The 26,892-nt window shown below is 40.0% G+C and overlaps 1 protein-coding gene across 3 annotated transcripts in view; it reads left to right on the forward strand.

Moving 5' to 3' along the window:
- Positions 1–20,909, forward strand: part of glra1 (glycine receptor alpha 1) — a 114,154-nt gene extending 93,245 nt beyond the window's left edge. For 2 of the 3 annotated variants that reach the window (XM_016995732.2, XM_062970265.1), the window contains one exon: positions 1,858–20,909. In XM_016995732.2, coding sequence (XP_016851221.1) covers positions 1,858–2,172 — 315 coding nt within the window. In that variant the 3' untranslated portion in view covers positions 2,173–20,909. The remainder of the gene's footprint in view (positions 1–1,857) is intronic. The other variant, XM_008116333.3, reaches the window with a different exon arrangement.
- Positions 20,910–26,892: the final 5,983 nt, after the last annotated feature.

Here is a 26,892-nt window from a genome sequence, read left to right on the forward strand (position 1 = left end):
ATCAAAATTGGTCTTTATTTCCTCAAATCCTATGTGTATGTCCGTTTGATATTGATGGTGTATTTGAACAACTATCCAAAAATCTACACCCTGCTACTAAAACTGCACATGGAAGATGGCTATATCAAATAATGTGTGCTAAAATGGGCCAAAAATATTGGTCTAACTATTAGTGGGAATGCCCTTGGAAAGTAAAAATAAAAATATTCAGAAATTACTCACTGTTGGAAAACTTTTACAAAATGTTCTATCAATATTACATGACACCTGTAAAAATATCCAAAATGCAGCCACAATTGAAAAATGTAAACAAGCAACAGGATCATTTTTCATATGAGGTGATCCTGCAAGAAGGAAATAGCAGAAATTGACATTTTGACAAGGTAGATCCTTCAATATTCAAGAAAGATAGGGAACACTTCAAAAATCCCTTTAAAAAAAGAAAATTTCAACATGGGGATTTCATGTTTCAAATGGTAATCTATTACATTATATTTTACACAATAAACTAGATAATATGGAAACAACAAAAATTCTTATGTATATCTTATGTAATATGCCTTTTTTTAAAAAAAAAGGCCAAAAAAGACAATCCATATTGTGATTTCTCTTCTCCAGTCCTGGCAAGTAATCATGACTCGGGAATGTTGCTTAAGGAATTTTTGGAGTTGTAGCCTAAAAACAATAACTTTTCAAGCTGTAGTCAGATATAGTACACCTCTTTTAGGTCACCAGAAGGGCATACCACCCTAGTTATAGGACTGTTTTATAGGGAATACCAGATTTTATTATTTTTCAATGCCTGGAAGAACATTAATAAATCATCTGCATGGTAACAAATATAAAAATATACCACCCAGTTCCTCATGATTTTTACCTTTCTAAAAAAAATCTTTAAAACCTTTTAAAACAGTTGTCTTGATTCAGACTGTGCATGGCTTCTCTGTCCATGGCTCATAGAAAAAAGAGCAAAATATTGTTACCTCTATTATTCCCTTCTAGCTTTCATTCAGCTTCCATGTATGCATTCCCATTTTTGGTCCTTCAGATGTTTTGAATTTCAGCTATCAGAATCCCTGACCATTGCGCATCTTGCCAGTGCTTTTTGGAATTGAAGTCCAGAACATCTAAATAACCAATGGCTGAGAACCAATGGCCTAAGGAATCCTAGAAGTATTACTCATTTAAACTATTTTAATGAGCCATTATTTTCAGAGGATGCTGAAAATTCTTGGTGAGGCACTACCAGAATGAGAAACATATTGTACACGTCTCTAATCTCTCAGACTCCATGAGATGAATATTAAGTCAAGTAAAAATGCAGTGTAGATAAATCTTCATTATATTCTTGTAGATCTTTGTGAGGAAGTAGTAAAGTGAAGCCCCAAAGAAAAGTCAAAGAGAAAGAAACCAGAACTCAGCATGATGCTGACAATGCACACAGATATCTTTTAAAATATGAGCCTGTCTTCTAAGAGTCCATGTAACTCCATAAAAGTACTCATGAAATGACTTTTGCTATAAGAGTTACATGGAGCCCACTCCTTCTGGGCAAAGCCAAGAACAAAGAAGGTATGGATGGGGAGGAGGGGCAGAAGCAAAACAGGGGATATCTTGTTGGAGGAAAAAGTTGGTTGCTGAAAGAAAAAACAAATCAATCCACTTTCCAGTTTTTAAATGGATCCCCTGCTTTGCATCTGCACATTATACTGCACCCATCTATAAGGCCAGTCTCTCCCAGAAAGGGCTATTCTTCTGCAAGGCATTGTAGGAGATGTGTGTCTCCAGTGACTTTGGGAGTGATGGCAGGAAAGCCTTATAGCAAGGGTGCACTGTCTATATCTTATTTGTAAGTAGAGCCCTATGTTTAATATATTTCAGGAGGATGACACTGGTGAAGGCCGGTTCAACTTCTCTGCCTATGGGATGGGACCTGCCTGCCTGCAAGCCAAGGATGGCATCTCAGTCAAAGGAGCCAATAACAACAACACAGCAAACCCCGCACCACCCGCTTCCAAGTCTGCTGATGAAATGCGCAAGCTTTTCGTCCAACGAGCCAAAAAGATCGATAAGTTCTCACGGATCGGCTTCCCCATGGCTTTCCTCATCTTCAACATTTTCTACTGGATCATCTACAAGATTGTCCGAAGGGAAGATGTACACAAGCCATGAGCCGAGAGGGGGAGTTCCTATGCCAAAATCAAAAGAGGATGGATGGTTGCAAAGGCAAGATAGATGGTTATTCTATACTCACCATGTGCAATAGCAATGCAGTGATGCATGAAATTAAGAATGTGGCAATATCTATTTTAAAAAGGGGCGACTTTAAAAAAAACATATGAACTGAAAAATACTAGGGGGTGGGTGGGCTTTGGGAAGAAAGCTTTCAAAAACTTGAGTTGGGAAGGTTATGGAAGAAATGAATTGTTTTACAGCATAGGGAAGTTAGGATTGCTATGGCGGCAGTCCAAGCAGTGTAATATATTAAATATATATTCATGCTTAATTATAATGCAAAAAGAAATCCTTTTTTAGCCTATTAACAGCTTAGATTCTAAAGCCAATGGAATGATTCATGATTCCATGTGCAAAGAGGATTGCAATTATGCTTAAACCAGACTCTTGCTCTACAAGGCCATACCAGTCCTAAGAAAGCATGCAAAAGAGATTTTTTTAGAAAAGAGAGCGAGAGAGAGTTTGGATGGGGATATTTTAAAAGTGGAAGGAAAGATCAGGGTTTGCTGGGAAGCATTGAGAGGATTATAAATTTCATACTAGAAAACAATAACTTTATTATCTTCCCCTACAAAATATAGAATATATACATAGATAGATAGATAAATCTTATTTTTATGCGTTTCAGTGAGTGGTGCAAATGGAAGTAAAGAAATGCCTCTATGGGGAATTAATTTAAATTGTAACCTACATTCTTTAACATTCATTGGATGTTCCCATGGATTTCAATCAGAAGTGAACAGCAGCTTCTTGAATCTCAAGAGGTAGAAGTTGTCTCTTCAGAGCAAAGGTGCTCACTCATACAACTCACTCCTATTGACAGTAATGGGAATCCCAGGAGTGTGGTTGTAGAGTCATCACATGATGTTTCAAAAGCAGTATTAATTTAATGATGCTAGCCATATTTCTTTAAGTTGATAAAAAAGCAAGTTGTTAACATGACAAACTAGAGCTTTAAAACAACCCCCCGCCCCCCCAGAAAAGAATTTCACAACTATAGTTCAGGAGAGAAGCAAAAATAGGTAGGTGAATGATTTTTGTGTTTGTGTGTAAATAAAAGTTAAAGAAAATGCATTTTAATTGATAGGCATGGACTAGAACATGAGAAAATATGATATATGTACTGAAAAGACAAGCATTATTTTCTGACATTTCATAGCATTAATAATATTCAAGCAGGATTGCTAGCCAAATTATATTTTTGTAACTCTCTTTGGTGCTGCATTAAGCTTTTGCGGCTAGCAAGATATAAATGAGATTTATTTTTTTGAGCTCCTCTGCAGTTTGGCATTTCTCCAGCTATGAGTTAGATGACTGCTACATTGCAGAGGAGGAAAAACAGTCATCGAAGTTTACATGGACTGGGGATTTAACCAGCTCTGCAGGGATAGTTAAAATTGACAGTTGAGTCCTTTATGACAGTTTGAGTCAGTGTTTGGTCAGTGTTTAGGATGAGGAGGGGTGAGAAGAGGGAGGAATTGTGTGTGAGTGTATAGACACAACAATGCTATTCAGTTGCTATATTGCACACACACATACATATGGATTACTTTCCCAGTTTTTGCACTTTAAAAAACTTATAATGAAAAGAGATTTCAGCAATTAGAAAGACAATCAATGTTGACCCATAGAGACAGGATTGGCAAATATCAGAGGCAGATCTACACCTAATGCTGGACAAAGGTAGTACTACTCTCATGCCACTGTTTCCTATAGCAAGTGTTGGCATAATGCACATACAAATCTAGAAACATACACACAATGTATGTATTACACACAGAGAGTCCTTTAAACATGTCTCTACATATCTAGAAACTATGATCAGGATAAAGTTTTCAGTTGTTTGCATATGCATTTATGGTGTCCACTCTTTTGAGTGAAAGCACCAGCCTCATGCCAGTGTTTTCCACATATGTCCTAATGTTTGGAGCTGCTCTTAGATTTTAAAACATATGATTCCATTCATCTAACCAAGGAAGATGTTAACTCCATTCTTCAACAGCTGTAGCAACTTACGTGAAAAAATCAGACTAGATTTATATTCAATGATTCTCAAGCAACGTATATAGTTGACTCAGGAATCAATTATCTCCAAAATTAGAAAATTATAGCCATGTATTTTATATCTGGACCTCTAACTGGGCTAAAAATAAAACATTTCATTTAGACAACCCCAGCTTGATTTCCACAGTTGGTCCTAACCATCTGAATCTGAAATAAATGTTTTAGATCACCATTTAGAGAATCGGGATTACTATCTGCAAGAAGGAGAAAGATCCAAAACACTGGGTGTGATTTCTAAGTATGGACTTCACAAAAAGAAAGAAAGAAATGGAAGGTGCTGCCCAGTCTGTGTCTCAAAAACTCCTGTCTCTGAATTGAGCTGTTTTGAGGCTGGCTGAGATTATGCAGTAGCAAAGGAGACCACTTGATCCAGACTCAGTCTTCCCCCTTCCATTTTACATGGTGAGGAGAAAAATAGAATAAAGCAGGCCTGGCAATAAATACTTTAAGAGTTTCAAAACCTGAGACTATTATACAGAGTGAATGTGGATCATTTATAATTGAGGTGCCATTGACCACAGTCACCATACTTCTAAGAATTATAGGTTTGCACAGCCAGAGGGACAATGTTTTGCCAATCTCACTTTCCAGCATGAGGCAATGTATGCCACGAAAAACAGGAAGGGACCATCTATAAAGACAAGCCAGCAAGAGTTTTCGTGCATCGTCATCTTCCACTAAAAATGTCTTCCATTCAGATGAATTAAATCTTGGAGATTACTATCCTTAATTCATAGTCTTCTTTCCCAAGTGTGTGTGCGTGTGTGTGTGGGGGGGGGGGGGGGGGGAAGCTACCTACACAGGCAACTCCTTGAAATCTCAAGCCTTACAGCACAGTTGCTGCCAAAGACCCCACTTTGAACCCTGCCTAGACTCTATTGCTGCACCCTCCTTTCTTCTCTTTCCCCAAACTCCTGCCCCCCCCAAAAAAAAAATCCCTGGCTGCATCTTCTTTTCTTTCCTTTCTTATGTGAAATGGAGTTGAAATTCACCTTGCCACAGATGCTCCAGACCAAGACACATTAAGTAAGGGCTCGCACGGCTGCCTTCCTGCTCTAAATTCAGACCTGCATGACTGGGTTTGCTTTCACTGAGCCAATTTCTCCCAGGTGTAACTTCACTGGCTTGAGAGCAGGTTAAAGCATGACTGAATACTATTCTCTGAAAACAAGAAAGACAAACACACTTTATTGCATAACCTTTTGTGGGCTGCAGGTTGCATTCCACAGAAATCCTAATAAAATAAAATGTGTCAGCCAATTACGTATGTTACTTTTGCTGTGTGGCTACACCTGCCCCAGAAATTTTATGAATAGACATTTTGGGTAGAGATTACATTTTCCTCTTTTGGGGGGGGGGGTGTTCCTCAGTAACCCTATGTCCTGTTGCATCTAATACCTCAACCTCTGAGTATATGTATTTGATGTTAAAATACTAGCTCCCTTTTCTTTCTAATCTTACAAGTGATCATTCAAAACTTGTGTAAATGCCTTTGGATAATTATTAGCACATCATGCAGTATGATCTATAAAGCCTTCTGCTTCCTTTATCCTATTTCTGCTGAAGAAGTTTTTAAATAGATGCACAGAACTGCTTCTCTAAGTCTGTTTGTCCATCTAGTCCAGCCTCTGGTGGCCTAGGGGATAAAAGCCTCATGACTTGAAGGTTGGGTTGCTGACCTGAAAGCTGCCAGGTTCGAATCCCACCCGGGGAGAGTGCGGATGAGCTCCCTCTATCAGCTCCAGCTCCATGCGGGGACATGAGAGAAGCCTCCCACAAGGATGGTAAAACATCAAAACATCCGGGCGTCCCCTGGGCAATGTCCTTGCAGACGGCCAATTCTCTCAGTCCAGAAGCAACTCCGGTTGCTCCTGACACACACAAAAAATCTAGTCAGATAGCATATTATATATGCAGCCTGATCACATGTTCTGGAGCTGTTGCTCACAATAGGCTTAAGAGTCTCAGAGTCAAGACCCAATCCCTGCCCTACTGCCAGTATAATTCATGCTTGCCATTGGTCCCAGTGAAACAAATATGTGTTTCAAATGGTAGTTGGATGGTGGATCTGCTCTGGGGTGTTTTTTTTTAAAAAAAAAAAATCTCATCTTTGAAGGGGCTCTCCAAGGTGCTGAAAGCTTTCCCCAGCAACTTCTATCCATCACTGAAGTTCAGGCTATGAGCTAGAGTGGATTCATTGCCTCACTGATCTGGGGAACACCTATTGCCTCTGATTTTGATGGGTGTTGAGAAAAAGAGGATATTGTAGTGTATACTTAAACGTGGCTTCCAAGGGTTTATCACAGTGCCCAGGAACCCATTTCTCAATCAAACATGGCATTTTCATTTTAATAGTAAGGCAAAGGCACTTTTACTTTAGCTTTCAAAGCTCAAAAGCGCTATTTCTAAAGTGGCAGCTAAGTGGCTGTTCAAGATATGAATGTTTTATTCTTAATTGCACTTAATTTGCAGCCAAACGATGCCACAACAGAATTGTTCTCTTTGGTTCAAATGACTTACATTTATACATGCGATTCCATCTGAGATTGACAGATATGATTTCATTTGCCTTGGAACAGCCAGTTGTTTACTATTAAAAATCCTTTGTCCCCTGTCTTCTGCTTTTTGGAGAGCATGCTGCTACCCTGTTCTAGCCAAATGCACTAGCCCATTCTTGCTCCACAGCAGCAGGATTAGAAGCCCCTCAATGCACAGAATACCGTTTTTTGGCAGCCGTTCTTTTACAGCTGTGTCTGGCTAAAAAGGAGTGGGAGGCAGGATGTCTTATTATATTCCCACAATATTTATCAAGCCACTTCATTATTTTTGAAAGATAATTATAGCAAGCCGTCATCCTTCAGAGCATTACAATTATTCCTGACACAAATAATTGCTCTATAATATTATTATTTTGTAGTGCCACTGAAGTATCTCTGGATTCTAACCTAGAGCCCCCCTGCTCTCTCTCCTCTGTTCCCAATATTTACAGATGTTTGGGTCACACATAAGATATTCGAAAATTTAGAAGTGGACTCACAATAGTTGTATGTAGAATCTAAACAAAGCTCTTGCATGCCCTATTGAATACCATTGAATTATTGTGTACCATTGTATTCTGTTCATTTCAGAACTAGTTTCAAATATGCAATATATAGGCTAAAAGTCCAATTTACCCATAATAGTGGTATGAATTTATATCCATGTAGGATCCTGAAACTAGATCTCAGCAGATACTAAGGACAAACTGTAGTTTTAAACTGTTGAAAACCATTTAAAATATAGAAATCATAATAAAAGTGCAGTGTGCATTTTGAAATGGTTCCCCATATTTTCTTTTTGAAGCTGCCAATTCCCTTTGCTAAATGATAGAGCTGACCCTGCTTTACAAAGCTAGGGAACAAGATAACAAACACAAGCTGAGAACCTACGTTGTCCAGCCTAGCACTGAGCTCTACAGGTGGACCTACGCTGTGGTTCCCCACTTACCACCTCCAGGGCTTGCTGATTTCTTATGGTAGCATCCCCAATGGTTACTCCATGATTGTTGGAGAGTTAGGGGAATAAGAGAAGTATCTGGTTATGCCGCATTTATTGTTTTTAACTGCTTACATGTCAGTTTTGTCTAATGCTGATCCCATGAATGAGCGATCTCCAAGTGACCTTGTCATCAGCTGCCCTGATCAGGTCTTGCAGATTCAGGGATGTGTCTTCCTTGATTTACTTCCTTCATCTGGAATCCAGTCTTCCTCTTTTCCTGCTGTCTTCTACCTTATTATCTTTTCTAGTGAATCTTTAAGTGGGCTCTGTCCACTGGGAGAATGTCAATCTCCTCAATGACAAGAAAACCAACCTAATACTCAGGTATAAGGTGATCTTCCACTTATGTTTGTCTTTAAGGGGATGCAGGCCCTTGAGTATTACTACACATCTAGGAATCATTACATTCAGAGGAGAAAAACTAAGATCAGGGATAAATGAGTTTCACCCCTGTCTGCCCCTCCACACACATATAAGAGAACCCACCGAAACTTCTATTAAAGTACTGTTTGCTTTAATGATGATCTGCTACAATTTTAATCTCAGACCATTTCATCCTATTTGCAGTAATATGTATGCATAGTCAGTTCATATTAAACTTCAGACATCTTCTGTCAAAGAATCTATATGGAGTCTCTTAGAATTGCTCACCCACAACTAATTAAAAATAGAAATGTTTTCAACATAACTTGATAATCTAGAAAACAACTGTTTGAAGAATAACCGATAGGAACCAGAAGATTTTTGGACCTGACAGTACAGTGGCCAAAAAAAAAGTTTTTTCTCCATTTGTTAAGAAAGAAAGCTTCCTCTTGACTGTCACAGTCAGGAGATAATGAGCTGGGAAAAATTATATTAAAGTACTCCTCTTTTCCTCCTCCCCCCCCTTTTTGGAATATCTAAGGCAGTTTCATTGGAAAGGTTTAGCTATTAATGACAAGCTGAGTTTTTCTTAAAATAAATTTCACACATTAATGTACATCCATAGATCTTTTTGAGCACCATCCATTCAAGCATCCCTTTTTTGATTATCAGTGTCCCTCCCCAAGGATCTCAGTACTAGAGAGCAAATGAGATAAAACAGGACATTACCAAAACATGTGAGAAAGCAAGGGAAGAACTTGGATCAGGAATTTTACAAAGTACATTCCAGACACCATCCCTATGAAAAACAATGTTACTGTTGCATAAACTCTCAACTCGATCCCAATGTTGAAGGATGATACATCATATTTCTTTTGCTTTCATTTACAGAAAGGAAATAGCTGTGTTAAGTCTGATGCCACAAAAGCAACTGTCTTTATTTCCCTTCAAACATAAACAAGATTTATTTGCTATATGATTTTGGGGGATGCATTTGATGTGGTATGGTGTAGTTCACAAAAGATTATGCTGTCTAAACTTTGGCCCGTTCTACACTGCCATATAATCCAGATTATCAAAGCACATAATCCACATTATCTGCTTTGAATTGGATTATATGTCATATAATCCAGTTCGAAGCAGATAATCTGGATTTTACATGGCTGTGTAGAAGGGGCCTTTGTTAGCATATCACAGGTTTCTGGCCTTTTTCTTTGACAGTTTTTAACACGATTGAGCCAGATTCATGACTCTTTAGACTTCAATGAAAAAAAAATCATTCTTCATCAACATGGTTTTTTTTAATCTAAAGTGTCAGCATTCTTTTTAAGACACAAAATGTTACTTTACTTATCCAAAGCTTTAGTAGAGTTTTGTTGCTATGTGCCTTCAAGTCTTTCTGACTTATGGTGGCCCTAAGATAAATGTTGCACAGGATTTTCTTGGCAAGGTTTGTTCAGTGGGTTTGCCATTGCCTTCCTCTGAGTCTGAGAAAATATAAGTTTTCAAGATCACCCAGTGGATTTCCATGGCTGAAAAGGGATTCACACCCTGGTTTCCAGAATACTAGCCCAACAGCCAAACACTACATAATACTGGCTCTCTAAATAAAGTTAACCATTAAAGACTAATTTTTAACATCATTTGGTGATTTGAGGAAATATTGTAGCTTGAGACTTTACGTTTGAAAGAATCATGGTTGTAACATTCAGCAAAAGCAGACAGCCAAATGAATTGAATTATTATTTCACTAGCCTTACAATATATATGTCAATTGAATTCAAAGACATAGTCATTTTAGACTGGAATATCAATATACAAATAGATCTAGTAGCACCTTTGAGATGACTGAGAGAATTAATTTGGCAGCATACGCTTTCATAGGCTGCTGCATCTGAGGAAGTAGACTGTCCATGAAAGCTTATGCTACAGTTTATTTCTCTCAATTAGTCTCAAAGGTGCTATTAGGCCCCTTTGCATAATATGCAAAAGCAAAAGGACAAAGGCTCATGCCCCAGGAATTCACAATTTAAAAATCAAAGGACAGGGCTAACAGGATAAGAATGAGTTGTAAATTTAATTACATGTATGTAAGATTACTTTCAGTTGGGAACGATCATTAAAAGGCTACTGAAGGCTTTACAGAATAGGTTTTGAGGAAGGACTTGAAGGATAAGACACTACCACTTTATAGAAGGCTACAGGTTTACTAATATTCATTTATCAATTCATAGTTCCCATATGATGATTACAAAGTAAAATAGTGACTCGGTTTTTGTCATACAAAAGCTAAATACAAGCCCAAAGCTATATTTAGAAAAATGACAAGAAACTAATCAATACAATATAAAAGAGAATACCACACACTTAGTGCTTACACTTACCAAATAATCAGAATATGCCCAGCATTCCTAGTTTGTTTGTTTTTTTTTGAATATTTTTATTAATATTTTTGTGATGCAACCATACAAACTTATGGATAAAAACAGGGAAAAGGAATACATTGGGAAGCAGTGCGGGGGCGGGGAAAAGGGGAAGGGAAGGAAAGGAATAAGGGGTGGGGGGGGGAAGGGGAGTAGAAGTACATAGATACAGACAGCAATTCCTCTAATTAATTCATTTTAAGTAAGTTATAATTTGTGACCGGGTCCTCCTATTAATTTGGTTTATACTTTTGTTTTGAGGTACATGTCCACTTTTTCCCAATTTGTCCTCTTGACAGGTTTGTCTCTTAGTTCTTTCATATAAAAAGTTTGTTGGTCCATGTCCCTGATTTCTTTCACCTTCTCTAACCAAAGATCTAAGTTAGGAATCTGTTCAAGTTTCCATTTTTTGGCCAGTACTATTCTGGCAGCAGTTGTTGTATATATGAATAATTTGTCATCATTTAATTTCCAATTTAGTGCTGGATCTAAGATCCCTAGTAGATAGGATTCCGGTTTCATAAGGAACTTTATATTTAATATTTTTTGGATTTCATCATGAATAATTGTCCAAAATTTCTGTATTTTCGGGCACGACCACCATAGATGATAAAAAGATCCCTCCTGTGACTTACATTTCCAACAGCTATTTGGGTAATTCTTATACATTGCTTGCAACTTTTTTGGAGTCATGTGCCATCTGTGGAAGATTTTTAACCAGTTTTCTTTTAGGTTCCAGGCGTAGGTGTAATTGATTTTCTTCTTCCAAACTAATTCCCATTCTGAAAAATTGATAGGTCGGCCGATATTTCTAGCCCAGCTGGTCATACATTGTTTCACTGTCACTTCTTCTGTTGACCAGCCCAACAGTATATTGTAACTTTTTGATATCTCTTTTTTATTAGAGCTTAGTAATTTATCCCATGGGCCTTCTAAATCACTAAAACCAATTTTTGAGTCACTATTGAATTTTTCTTTAATTTGTGCATATTGGAACCATGAGCAATTTTTGAAAGTCTCTTTTATCTCTTCTTGGGATTTTAGATAGTATGTACCATTAGATTTCTTCAGAATGTCTTTATAGCTTGGCCATTTCTTCCAGTTTAAAATATGACGTACGTCAGCTTCTAAGGGTGAAATCCATAGAGGTGTCTTAGTATAAAAAAAAGGTTTGTATTTCTCCCAAGTTCTAATTAGAGCCGCTCTTACAAAATGGTTACCGAAATTTTTTTCTATAGATCTTTTACTATACCAGAGGTAGGCGTGCCAACCTCTACGGAGGTCAAAACTTTCCAGCGTTAATAAGTTCTCATCCCAGCATTCCTAGTTTAAGGGAGTTCTCCCTATTTCTTGGATCTTTTATGAATCAGTTTTGCTCAAGGCACTTTCCCTTCCAGCTAAACTGATACCATCAGAAGTAACTTCACCACAGCACAGAATATCAACACTGGAAATTAATCGTTTTTTGCTAGTGAATTGATTTTCAACCTCTCTTGAAGCCTATTTTGTTTTGTTTCTGGTTTTGTTTTTGTTTTGTCTTTTGTTTTTTGTTGTTGTCTTTTGTTAAACAAAAGTAAATATTCTAAGCTACCTTCAGAGGAACATGAAAGGAACAGTAAACATTTACTCAATAGTTAAAAAAATAAGTTAAAGGGATTTGAGGTGGGGAGACATACTAATAAAACAATTCTCAATGTTGAATTCTGATAAGAGCCTAATAATCACAGATCAAATGTTTAGCGCAAAATATTAAAACTGTTTTGTCGAAGGCTTTCGTAGCCAGAATCACTGGCTTGCTATGAGTCTTTCGGGCTGTATGGCTATGTTCCAGAAGCTTTCTTTCCTGACGTTTCACCCACATCTGTACCTCACAACCTTTGAAGATGCCTGCCACAGATGTGAGCAAAACATCAGGAGATAAAGCTTCTGGAACATGGCCATACAGCCCGAAAGACTCACAGCAACGCACTCAAAGTGTTGTTTAGCTCCACCAACCAATCCGGTGTGTAGATTTGTTTGGATGTCATCAAACAAGCAGCCTCAAGCTCAGTTACAGCTATACACTCAAGTGCCATGCTGCTACTGGATATGCTTCCGAAGCTCTCTCTATATCCTCAACCAATCACACACTCACTCCAACCTCATCTGCATTCAGTTTCATTCTCATAACTTCCACCATCACCTCCAATATGTGCAACCTCTTGCTGAGAATTCTGTTACAAACCCCAGTCTCTTCTTAAAACAAACACATTCAATGGATCCATCAGAAAAATATAGCTGAAAGTAATTTAAAAAAAATTTCTGGGCCACATCTATTCATTCAGTTAAAGGATTCAAATGGATTATCATTCCAGGCAAATACAAATACAGAAGAAATGTATCTCTGGGAAATTCTGAGCATTGCGGTCCAAGAAAAAGAAACTTAACCAAGCTCTGGGTTTGAAATGCAAAATTGCTCATTACCGTTTTCTATATAACCTTGCTTTACTGGATCCATATTAACAAGGTTTGTGTTTGGATTTTTTAGAGTATGGTTACTCTTCATTTCTCTCCTCCTTCCTCTTGCTGTTCTTTATCATTTTAATATGATTTTTGTGTGCTTCTTCTATTTTCTACTTTTTGCTTTCATGGATGTTTTACATTTGATTATCAGAATCACAGTTTGAGAGTGGGGTAGGTCTGTTTTAGGATGAAGCTATAGCATTTTAATAAGAGTTCAAAATAATTAATTTAATCCCACAAATATCTATTAAAACATACTCCATACTAGTATTTAGGAGTGGGAGATGCCCACTTTAGCACCTTGCTAATTTATATCCCTCCTTATATCAAAGAGAAAATTTAAAGACAGGTTAAAAATCATTAAACAAGATGGTTGTATGTCTGAAGGCAGACTGAATTACTACACTAGCAACATAGTCATAAGTCAATTTCTGATAACATGTCTAGGGACCCAGCGTTATTGCCTAGAGTGTAGTTAAGAATGGAGAGTTTCCAACTTGGAGAAGATGAGAGAAAGACCCTGGGAAGTGTGACCTTACATTTTCTGGGGCTCAGGGATAAGGAAAAGATGGAGGCAATAACTGTGCCCTTGATGACAACCACTGTTCCTGTCTCTTACTTACAATGGGAAGTTGCAGCAATGCCATTCAGCTCTTCAGAGAAGAAAAGAATACAGAGCACATACTTAGCCTACTCAAAGAGCAAAGAAAACATCTGACCAGAAATGGCTGCTGGCTCTTGTGTCAACAGAAGATTGCATCCACATTTCATCCCAAACTTTAAAAGAGATCTCCAAAGTATTGGCCTCTGTTTCCCAAATTGTTCCAGCATCTTGATGGCTCCCTTCAAGTTCAGACTTAAACCTAGAACAGATTCACTTCCCCCCTGATGTGAGAGCCACTGGCTGCCACAGAGTAAGGTGCAAGGACTCTCTGAATATGTGCCTCTTCAAAACATTTTGTATGAAGATTAAGTCAGGATGCCTTCAATTCTAAAGATCTAAGGAGTCCAGATTTCAAAAAGCAATCAAATATATTCAAGATTAAATCCCCACTCTGCTTATCTTAATGTTTCCAACCAAGTCAGGTGATAGGTCATAAATTGAAGTCTGTGCAGAATGACTCTGGTAATCTGCCAGGAGACTGTTGCCTCCAAAGAATGAGACATTACCAATGTATTAGAGAAAGTAGCAGCTGCAGCATATCAAACCAATGGGCCAGAACACCAGCTTATTGAGGTCTGATTCCAGCTACAAAATAGAAATGGTTATGGCAGTCTACCATGAATCTAGAAAAGCATACTCCTACCAGATCCAAATGTAGAAGTACAGTAGCAGATCAGACATATCCTGGAGCGATCATGCAGCATTTCAGAATATATGTTATCTGGTCGTGCCGCTATGTTGCTAAATGAGCATAGCACAATGGATAACAGAACAGAGTAGATAGTATCCATCTTGATGGCAGCATTCAAAGCAAACTCAAGGATACTAAGGACCCTTTCACAGTATGCATTTGCAGCACTTTGATTCCATTCCAATATGCTATGGAATCCTGAGATTTGCAGTTTTAGGAGGAGACTTTACAATTCTTAGCCAGAGACTTCTATTGCTTCCCCAAATTATAAATCCTTGACATCTATATGTTGCTATGGCAGTTAAAGTAGAATCCTAGTCCTGAAACTCTGTAATGTGAAAGGACACATGGTCAAATTGTTCAATTTGATAGATCTGAGATACATTTTGAGGTTTGCCATGGCTGACAAGTTTGAAACTTCTCATCCCTGATTAGAAAAAAATGGATATGAGATAAAACTCACAGCACGTACTAATTTTATTCTGGACACTTTTCAGAATCTAATTAACAAAATATACTCTTTCTTGTTACTACTGTATTCCAAACTATTTCTCAGGAGTTTATTTGACTCTGGTGATGTATTCATTTCTTTGTGTCTATTTGGAAACCATCATATAGACAGCCAAATATCAGTAGATAACACTCCAACCTTGCTTTGTTTGAGGCACTATCCTGCACCAATAACTGGGTTTTTTCAAACCCTAAAAACATTAACAATTAAGGTGTGAACAGCCCAGCAGCTAGAATATTTCTCAGAATCACTGATTTCTCTGCTTAAAGGAAATCCCTAGTAGAGGTGCTTTATTACTTGCACTCTGTACTTACTACTACTCTTAAAAAAGATAAGTGAGCAATTGCTTACTCTTGCAAAATGATCATGTTTCCATTTAAAAAAACAAGGACGTAACTGTGGTTCTAACATAAACACAGACCAGAAGCTAGGAGTGCTATTCAAAATACATCAGAACTAAATTGAACACTTCAACAACACATAGCTTGATTGGAATAAGCTAATTCCCAAAGTCTGTGATGGTCCTTGAAGCCAACAAGGAGCTAAAATAATAACAATTACTCTGCCATGTTCTTCAGTGAGGGCTTTTAACATGTACTCTTTCAGAAATGTAAACAGAAGAATGAGTTATTAGATCAGAAGACAGCCTACCCATGACTTTTCGTAGAGTGGTAGTGAGCAAAATCAGTATGTGAACAGAGAGCATGGCTTCTCAAGAACATTACTGACGTGTGCTTCCCAATTGAATGCTATTGTTGATGCTCATCTTAATAGCCCTTCCACCTTACTAAAAGTTGTAGAGAGGATTCAATACATTTTTAGGAAAGTCACATTGTCCAAATTGGAATTTTATTTTAATGGAAGGGATTATATGCATTACAGTAAAGAGACTGAAACTGTCTTGTACTGCAACCAATCTCATACCAGCAGATCATGTTACTGCCACACAGCTAAAAACTTAAAGAGAAAATATTTTTTCTTGACTCATTTACCATGCAGCATGGGACTTGAGTAAAGTTGCACAGAAGAATAGGTAAAGGTAAACCTTTGTGTGAGTTGTTGCTTGTGGGCAGCCTTCTCATATTAAATATATATATATTAAGAATTCTCAGCTTCCAACTTTTGAATCATTAGTATTTAACGACTCAAAATGTCAGATGTAAGTAAATAGAAATACATTGACAGAAGAAACCAACATCCAGCTCTGTGACTACAGAACTTCATCACCGCTGTCACATGTTGAGGTGCTAATCTTTTCACCATGTCTTTTCTTTTCTAAAGTCTTGTTCCACAGAAACTCCCCTGCTGGTATCAAGGAAACAATGCAAAATAAAATGAACCTTTCTTTTATTTTCTATCTAAGAAGGATTCCAGAATGCATATCAGCTGAGGGTTCAACTTTGTAATTCTCTTGAATATAGTCTTTTAGATGGTTTAAGAAATTCATATATGGTCTGAAATAATGGCATCCTGAGTAAGAAAAAGCGGTATGCCTCTTAGAAGTTTGTGAATGGCAGACTGGTTTGGAAGAAACCGTGGCAAAAGATGAACAAGGAAATATTATACTACTAACATCAAGGCCACAATCTGAATAACAGTATGGTGAAGAGGGGAGCATTTTTAAATTTACTAATAACTTTATTAGCAGCTTTATGATAATATGGATTGCAGACAAAATCCTCCACTTAGCATAACATAAAAATAGCTAATGTGAGATGAAGAGGAAAAGTTCAAAAGGCCTATATTTCTTGTCTTTTTTCGATAAACTCATTAGTTTGTTGGTGTAGCTGATTATGTAACTTAATTTGGCTCTACCTGCCTTGCTTTTACTCTTTTAGAAATCAGGGCATAATCTTAATAGCCTTTCTCAGTTCCGGGTCTCTCATTAGAGACTGAGAGAAACAAAGCTATGGAAAGTTGAAAAGAAATGTTCACTTTGTAGACTTATTTCATACATCTAAAAACACCATGCTCTCAATTTTTTTATCTTTCAGAATAGCATGATCAGGTCTGCTAAAGAGAAAATATCACTTGGTTTAAAATAGGTATTTAATGGCCCCAGTGAATGCTCCTGAGTAAATGGTGTGGTAACATTCACGAAACTAAGCCACCTTGAGCCTTATCAATGCCTAGATGGAAGCCCCATGGATTTGATCCAATTGTTAGCCCAAAATGGAGCAGATCCTATGAATTGAGGGGAATTTGGTGAGTCAACAATTATGTAATTTACACTGACTCCATGGGTTTGCTAATGTTGGGACTGCCAACTGGATTTAGACATATGCAATTTTTAAAGTTATTACCTTTATATCTGATCTTTGTTCTCAAGGATAGGTGGCTTACATTAAATATAGTGTAAATAAAAATATACAAAGGATTGTCATTAATGTGCTTTGAGTGCAATTTTCCTCCTTCTTGGCAGGGGATTGGGCTGGATGACTAATGTGGTCTCTTCCAGCTCTATGATTCTATGATTCTAATGTGTAATCAAACTACATTAACAATTAAAAATCACATTAGCAACCATTTAAACATGAAATAGAAAAATTAAAAGATAAAGGATAGCTAAAAGGAAATACAGCACACTAGAAAAATGTGCTTCATTTAGAAGTAGTCAGTTTCTGCTGATTTTTATGTCTTTGCCTGCTGACAGAAGGACAGCAAAGTGCAGGTCAATTTGACCTTCCTTGGAAGACCATTCCAGAGCCTAGGATCAGCTGCCAAGGAGCCCCTTGTTAACTCCATCTTGCTCATTTAATAAATTTGCTGTTTCAGGATTAGGTCCTAAAATCAAGGGGACCCTTCTGCATGCATAAAAGAACTTTCCTTCAGCCCCCTTAAAGCATTTTATGATTTGGAGAATCTTTGGGATTGGTATAGGATATAATGTAGAGGACTTCCGCTGAATGGGCAATTTTGGGCCAGCCCCATCATTGGACAGTGAGGTTCAGTGCTAGGTTGAGCAAGGGTTGTTGCTGCAAGATATTGGAGGACAGAGCAACATATTCACCACATAGCAAACTCTGTACTCCTCTATGCTACAGAGAGTGGAGGAGTGTACTCTACAATTACCAGGGTCACAGGAAGTTGAGGTTCCCAGTTCTCTCAGTTTAGGCACATAGAGTTGGGTAGGGATACCATTTTGTCCATCACTCCAAGCAATAAGGTATCTTGGGCCATCCCAAGGATAACTGGGAAACACTCACTCCTCTGTGCGAACAGAAGGACCACCATCCCAAGACTCCCCAAATATCCATCTCATGTGTTTCAACTCCAGTTTAGGAGCTCCTGGTGGCACAACAGATTAAAACCTTGTGCCAGTAGGACTGCTGACCTATAGGTTAGTGGTTTGAATCTAGGGAGAGGGGGTGAGCTCCCTCTGTCAGCTTCAGCTTCCCATACGGGGACATGAGAGAAGCCTCCCACAAAGATGGTAAAACATCAAACGTCCTTGCAAACAGCCAATTCTCTCACACCAGAAGTGACTTGCAGTTTCTCAAGTTGCCCCTGACATGAAAAAACTTCCAACTTTACCCATTAACAGAATATCCAAAGTAGTTTCCTTGAAATGTAGCCACCAGATATATCCCAGTTATAGACTAACAAAAAGGCACAGTACACATTCTGATTAATGTTTAGCCTTATCATAGCTCTTATTTCCAGTTCTTGTTTGTATATATTTAGTGAATTGAAGCAGTGTGGAATAAAAGGAGAATCTCTCAGCTCAGCCACATTTGATAGCATTGCACTTACTGCTTTTCAGCAGTTTAGTAGGGAGGACAAATTCAAAATGTTAAAACACTGAATCAGTGTCACTACAAGAAAATGTAAGCATTTGAGGAAGAAAGGTGTATCATATCAGTGTTACTCAGCATGGTAATGCACAGGCCAGTTCCAATGCATAAGCCATTGGTGCCAAGCAGTAGTGTTTTCCAGGAAAGAAAGGGTTGTAGCCAATATGGTAGCAGTTCCTGGCACATTAGGGACGTCTGTGGCAAACTGACACTAAAGCAGAACTGTCATTTATGATGATGGTTCCTATGGCACAATACTGTTCACAAATCGTTGCTGGTCTGTCACCTCTCTGTAACAAACCTATCCCCTGCCACTGATGAGAAAAACCTATCAGTAGCCCCTGGTCACATCAAAGTCCTGTAGCTGAGCTTGTGCAGTGATCTCCTGATCTGCTTCTGTACTGGAGTGCTTGTACAGAAGTGACATCAGAGACCAGGATTGTCCTGCTCTCCCACTTTTCCCCACTCCTGCAATTTATCAATTTAATTTTAACCAAAACTATGCTGCATTTGCAAAGTTGCTTTTGCTAAAATTTATATCTATCTATCTATCTATCTATCTATCTATCTATCTATCTATCTATCTATCAAAAACCCCTCTGGAGCAGTGGGATGATTGGAGAGCTGAGTTCAGCTACTATTTGGAAGGATGGCTGCAGGATTGGATTGGCAAAGTGTCACAGTAGCACAATACTTGGAGATATACAATAGTGAGGGTCACCATATTGCTATGTTGCCACTATATCTGATTGTGGGATAGCAGCTTCATGTGATAAAGTCCCAAGAGAGGGAATTGTCAAATCTCCCTCATCAGACAGCCCATGAAGCACTGTTCCATAACAACACATCTGGCATTAGTTAGATTAGTTAGATTCTCTTTCCCAACTTTCCCCAGAATGTCAGTGCATGCTGGACTACAAGTCCCATCATGCCCTCTCAATGGGAGTGGGTAGGAAGGATGGAGCTGTAGTCAAATACAGCCAAAGCCACCAGATCAGGGAAAATCTGCTGTTCTATACTATTTATAAATTATATTAGGGAAATTTTGGAAATGCACATCTCAGCAAGGTTAAGGTGAAAAAGGTTTGTAATGAGTTTAGCCCAATTCTTTTTCATCAAACTGCACATCTCAGATCTAACACTGTTATTATGGGGTCCCTCCATAGACATTCATACACTGCCACAAGTGATGTGTGTTCCCATGAGATAATACCATATTCCTAGAATTAAGCAACCATATAGGCAGAAAATAGCATTTGGATCTTGCTCAACCACATATAAGACGGTTATCTGGGAAGAATGTTATGCTGTTGGTTGTGGCTGAATAGTTCTGATATCCATACACTTACTCGGGCTATTGAGCCTCTGCCCCCACTTTATTGTGAGTGCCTGTGTATCTCTAGTGGGCCTCGGTTAATTGAGGAGTTGAGTGTACTCCATTGACGATTACCAGTCAGATTCAACTATGTCAACACACAAATCCTACCGATGATCATTATTCCTGGATCAACAATCAATTGCATCACAAAAATACAACTCAGGTGGGAATAAAGCAAGTGAGGAGAAAGTTGTAGGTTTATTTTGTTTTTATTTCTTAAATGCAAGTACTTTCTGTCAATCTAGAAGTATGTGTATATTGAAAACATGCACTTTAGGAGGTATTTCCTCAGCTGAAGGACCTTCCAAAAATGAAAGACAGTAGTTGAGCTGACGATTTTGCCAGTTACTTTTTCCCAGGAAACGAGGGACTGCCCTGCCTTTTCTATGTGAAATTTGTATGTACATGTCCCATTGGTATGGCCTTAATGTTCCATTAAGGATGTTTTTTGCTACATCAGAACCAGAGTGCAAAGCAACTGCTTCCTTAAGAGTAAACATTTTTACATCATAATAAACCTGTAACTTATATGAAGTACAGCTTGCATGCACATACACAAGAAAAAAACATTCAGATGTCAATGGCAGATTATTTTTTGGCTTGTAAAAATGAATTTTAAGAGGAAAAAATCTATTTCAGCAGTTTGAAGATGGAATGTAAATTTCTGTTAAGTGTATATAAAAAGTATATTTATTCAACCATACATTCATGGCAATTCAAACTAAAAAAATAAACATTTTCTGACAATTTTGTTTGCCTTTGTTTGTTGCTTGTGGGAGAAAGATGTGGTCATGACACACCATAAGTGTATGTATAGATAAGAACAGTGAGCTGGGTTTACTGGTTTGGGGGAAAAAAACTCTCCCAGGCATGAATGTTCTACAGGACCTTACAAGTTAATGGTTTTAAAAGCAGACAATTAAGCAGAGTAGCTCCAAAAAAGAAGAAAAAAATCCGTCCAAGGACAAGTTGATTTTGAAGCAAAACCAATTATTTCTTTATTAAGAAGACAGAAAAGATAGTATTAAAAACCCAACAGGACAGTCAAAGTTCAATACAAGCTGTTTCTCAAAGGAAAAACTGGCCACTGTTTGTCATTTCCTTTCTCTGAAGCTGAGAAGGTGTGACTTCCCCAAGGTGGCTTTCATGGTTGAGTGGGGATCCAAAACCTGGCCTAAAAACCTGACTAATGGTCATTTCAAGGGGGTCCAAGAATGCAGCTAACCATAAGGGACTCCAGACTAAGACACACAAAACTTTTCTCACCCTCCAACATGAAGAAGAGTCCCCAGTGGCCTAGAGGGCTGAAGATGCAGCAGCAGAGCAGCACTATCAACTGAGACGGTAGGGACACAGGTTCTTAAAGACCGCCATGTGACAAAGGTCTTCTGGAGACTCTCTCTCTCTCTCTTTGTGTGAGCCCTTTGTATACCATCTTTCTTTCTTTCTTTCTTTCTTTCTTTCTTTCTTTCTTTCTTTCTTTCTTTCTCTTCTAGAGATTCTGCCTCCCTGTTTGAAAATTGTGCTCCCTCTATGAAGTCTTTGAAAGTCCTTTATCCCAGGGATAAGTGCAACAGAGTTCTTGTGACCCTGGAGAAGGATATGAGTGGTAGCCTCCATGACAGTCCCCTCGGTTTGAAGGTACTGCTTTTAATGCCAGATCCATCAATGGTAAATCAGCTATCATCCAGGATTTGATCTTGGATGAAGCGGCGGATCTGGCTTGCATCACCGAGACCTGGTTGGATGAGCCCGGCGGGGTAAATCTCGCCCAGCTGTGTCCTCCAGGTTTTGGGGTGCAACAGCAGGCCAGAGCCGGGGGGCAGAGAGGTGGGGTTGCGGTGGTCTTTCGGCAGTCCATCTCCCTGGTCAGGTGCGCCATCCCACAATCTGCAGGTTTGTCCGTGTGTCCATCTTAAGGTGGGTACCCGGGACAGTTTGGGGATTCTGCTAGTGTACCGTCCACCCCGTGACACTGCAGTCTCCTTGCCCGAGCTGGCAGAGGTGATCTCTGGTGGGGTGTTGGTCTCTCAGCGGCTGGTAGTGCTGGGGGACTTTAACATTCATGCCGAGGCCATCTTAACTGGTGCAGCTCATGACTTCATGGCCGCCATGACGACTGTGGGACTGTCCCAAGTGATATCTGGTCCCACTCATCAAGCTGGACACACACTTGACCTGGTTATTGTTGTGGCAGATGGTGAGGTTGGAGTGGAAGAGCAAAATATTCTTCCGTTGTCATGGTCCGATCACCACCTGATCAGTTTAAGACTCACTGTGACCTCAAACCTCCGCAGGGGTGGTGGACCCATTAAGATGGTCCGCCCCAGGAGACTTATGGATCCAGATGGATTCTTGAGGTCTCTTGGGAATCTTCCTGTCATGGAGGCTGACGATCCTGGATCCTTGTGGGATTCATTTCAGCTTGTTCACCCGGATGACGTGGACAGGATCCTTGGGGTGGTGAGAGCGACCACTTGCTCCACGGTTCCTTGCCCCTCGTGGCTAATTAAATCGGCCAGAGGAGGGTTGGTAGAGTGGTTTGTGATGATAATTAATGCCTCTTTGGATCAAGGCAAATTTCCATCTGTCCTCAAACAGGCCATAGTGAGGCCCATATTGAAGAAGGCCTCCCTTGATTCGACCATTAACAACTACAGACCAATCTCGAACCTCCCTTTCTTGGGCAAGGTCCTGGAGCGGGTGATTGCCTCACAGCTCCAGGGTTTCCTGGATGACATCAATTTTCTGGACCCATCGCAGTCCAGCTTTAGACCTGGTCACAGTACTTAGACGGCTTTGGTCGCCTTGGTGGATGACCTCTGCAGGGAACTGGACAGGGGGAGTGTGACCCTACTGGTTCTCTTGGACATCTCAGCGGCTTTCGATACCATCGACCATGGTATCCTTCTGGGACGGCTCTCTGGTATGGGCCTTGGGGGTACTGCTCTGCAGTGGCTCCAGTCCTTCCTGGAGGGCCGTTCTTAGTTGGTGAAGCTGGGGGACACCTGCTCGGACCCCTGGCCATTGACCTGTGGGGGCCCGCAAGGTTCCATTCTGTCCCCCATGCTTTTTAACATCTACATGAAACCGCTGGGAGAGGTCATCCGGAGTTTTGGAGTTCGGTGCCATCTCTATGCAGATGACACCCAACTCTACTACTCCTTTCCACCGAACTCCAAGGACGCCTCTCAGGTACTGGACCAGTGCTTGGCGGCTGTGATGGGGTGGATGAGGGCGAACAAGCTGAACTTAATCCCGAAAAGACAGAGGTCCTCCAGGTCAGTCGTATGTCCGATTGGGGTATTGGGTGGCAACCTGTGCTTGATGGGGTTGCACTCCTCCTGAAGGCACAGGTCCGCAGTTTGGGGGTCCTCCTGGACTCAGCGCTAACGCTTGATGCTCAGATGTCAGCGGTGGCCAGGAGGGCCTTTGCACAATTAAAACTCATGCGCCAACTGCGACCTTACCTCGTGAAGTCTGATCTGGCCATGGTGGTCCATGCCTTAGTTACCTCTAGACTGGATTATTGCAATGCACTCTACGTGGGGCTGCCCTTGAAGACGGCCCGGAAACTCCAACTAGTCCAACGTCCGGCAGCCTTGCTTCTAACTGGAGCTAATTATAGGGAGCGTTCAACCCTCCTGCTTAAGGAGCTCCACTGGCTGCCGTTCACCTTCCGGACCCAATTCAAGGTGCAGGTGATCACTTACAAAGCCCTGAACGGTTTGGGACCCTCCTACCTTAGTGATCGCCTTTCCCCCTACGAACCTGCACGTTCTCTTCGTTTGTCGAGGGAGGCCCTCCTCTCGCTCCCACTTCCGTCACAAGCGCGGTTGGTGGGGACAAGGGAGAGGGCCTTCTCCGTGGCCCCCCGGCTCTGGAACACGCTCCCCAGGGAAATCAGGAAAGCCCCCACCCTAGTAGCATTCAAAAAGAGCTTGAAAACCTGGCTCTTTACTCAGGCCTTTAGACAAAGATTGCTCATCTCCATAGCAATCTGTATCTGTGACCATTCTTGTACTGGTTTGCACTTTTTACCTATGTCAACTTGATATAGACACAGAGTCTATTCCCATCCCAATTTGCACTTCCAAGAATTTGCAGCACTTTATCAGTCACCTTGTGTTTACAATATTTATATGGTGCACCTTACCCAGTCTACTTTTACAATCTCTCCGTTTTAATCCATGTTTTTATTAGTTCTTGTCATTTGTTTTTATTGGATAATGTTTATAATTTTTTATAATTGTGCATGTTCTTTGTCTATTGTTGTGTTTTATATTGCTATTGTTTTTATTCGTGCTTGGCCCCATGTAAGCCGCCCTGAGTCCCCTTTGGGGAGATAGAGGTGGGATATAAAAATAAAGTTGTTGTTGTTGTTGTTGTTGTTGTTGTTGTTGTTGTTGTTGTTGTTCTGCCTCTCTTGCTTTGCCCCTTTGCCAATATTTAACCTGCTCCTCATTTGAGGGCAGTTGCCTGGACTGATGGAGACACCTCCGAGTGGAGCAAAACATGACCTTAAAAGATCCTTATATGCTTAAAGTGACAAGTCCAAAGCGTATGCCTTGTTTGCAAAGGATCAGTGTGCAGAGGACATATGTTAAGTTGGCATCTGCCTGTCACCCTCTGGGCACTGGTAAAGACCTTTAAATGGTATAGGGAAGTGAAAACATGGAGTTGCACATGTGGACAAAGCCAATCAAATAGAGATTTTTGCTTGGTTTTTTTTCTTTTCAAATCGAAACCAGATTGCTCAACTTCTGCAAACTGTGCTATATGTTACAATGGGGGGGGGGGGGGGGCGCTACCAGGCTGAACCAATTTGACAGGCTTTCCAGTCAGTGGAAGTTAATAAGTCAGCTAAGCACTGAATGAAACAATTTCCTTGTCAGCAGGAGAGAGGAAGTTTGAAAGGAAAATTCCACATCGCACATTAAAATAAGGCTTTATTTCATTCAAGAGATCCAGAATCCCATGCTCTATTCTTGCAAAATGGCTCTTACAATGCGTTCAAACTTTGGCAAGAGGCAGCTCCCTGCCTAATGCATCAAGGTCTGCTTGCAATTCAGATTTTTTGACCATAACTCATAAAAGCAGGATGGAGCCTTTCACATATTGGCTGGCATCATGTTAGTGACATATATAGGTGCAAGTAAACCTTATACCTGTGTTTGTTGATGCTGGTTGTGGTGATGCTGATGATTGTGATGATGATGATGATGATGATGATGATGATGATGATTTGAAAGGCGATTTTGTGAAAACCCAGTAACCAGAGAAGGTTCACAGATAGAGTAGGCCTGCACAACCTGCAGCCCTCCAGCTGTTTTGACCTCCAATTGCCAGAAGCCTTAGCCAGCTTGACCAATGGCCAGGAATTTGGGAGTTGGAGGCCACAGGTTGTGCAGGCCTGCAATAGAGCCATACTCTCCCACGAAGATCACATCTGGTGAACTATCCAAAACTGACTTTAAAAAACCTCTTATTACAATTGCATTTATTTGTTTGTTTGTTTGTTTGTTTGCAACATTTGCACCCCGCCCTTCTCTGAAAAGCGAGGCGGGGCCAGGGCACACTGGGCGGGGGGGTGGGGTGGGGCCAACTCTGGCCCCGCCTCCCACGCAGCGTGGGAGGCGGGGCCAGGGCACGCTGGGCAGGAGGCGGGGCCAGGGCGCGGGAGGCGGCGCCGGTGGGGGGGGGGGGGGCGCTTTTCAGCATCCCCGCTTAACATTAAAATTTATCTCCGGCCGGCCCTGGCGACAGCTCAACTCAAAATGCTCTTAAGATGGGACACTCTTTAAGTTCCACTGTAGACAAATTCTTTCAGCTCTAGATGACCACTACAGCAGTTTCATGGAAATGTTGAAAAGCATAACAGCATGGAAGCCTTGCCCATGGCCACTGGAATGACAATTTCACCCTAGCATCTCCCAACAGCATTAGTTCAGATGGCAGTCACTGATGTGATGTGATGGCTTCTTTATGCTGTGTCATTCTAGAACTGGAGCTCTAACCAGCTTTAATGGGAACTTGAATCACCAGGTTTCTAGGGCCGAGTTGTACCAATGCTAAGATCTGGTCAAGGTCTAGTAGTCTAGATACAGCTTTCAGTGTTGCAATGGTCAGAGTCCTTCAGACCTCCAGATAATAGAGGTTATGATGCAATATTGTTCCAGTTCCAAAGGTCTGTTGCAAGGCTGGCTTCATGAATCCTCTAAATGTAATGACTGCCAAATAATTGTGACCAAAGCAGACACAACTGATCGAAGTATATGGGATTTTGCTTTTGATTTGTGACTTTTGTATCTGAAATGTATGTCTGTTTTTATTTTCCATACAACTTTCAGGAGTTATGAGTTTAAATTTGCTTTTCAAAACTTTAGGCAATTTAGGAACAAATAGGAGTACTGATGAACCTAAAGGTCTATGAAAGACATAACACCTTTCATAATTTACTCCAGATTACAAAATGCACACATTCTGTAAAACAATTATTTTTAAACCTTGAAGTATTTCAATTTTTTTTAAAATTGACAAAGTTATATCACATTCCATTCACCAAATGCAAACAATTTTATATTCCATACAGCATTATGGATGCCTTGAGCCATGAAAAGTCAATATGTTCAGTAAAAGAAAAGGCTTAAGTCTCCTGCACCTTCTATATATTTTCAGCAACTACCCACACTCAGAATAGTATTGCAGGATTACACGCACTATTCTGGAC

The sequence above is a fragment of the Anolis carolinensis genome, chromosome 2 (genome assembly GCF_035594765.1).
Source record: "Anolis carolinensis isolate JA03-04 chromosome 2, rAnoCar3.1.pri, whole genome shotgun sequence".
Classification (NCBI taxonomy): Eukaryota; Metazoa; Chordata; class Lepidosauria; order Squamata; family Dactyloidae; genus Anolis; species Anolis carolinensis.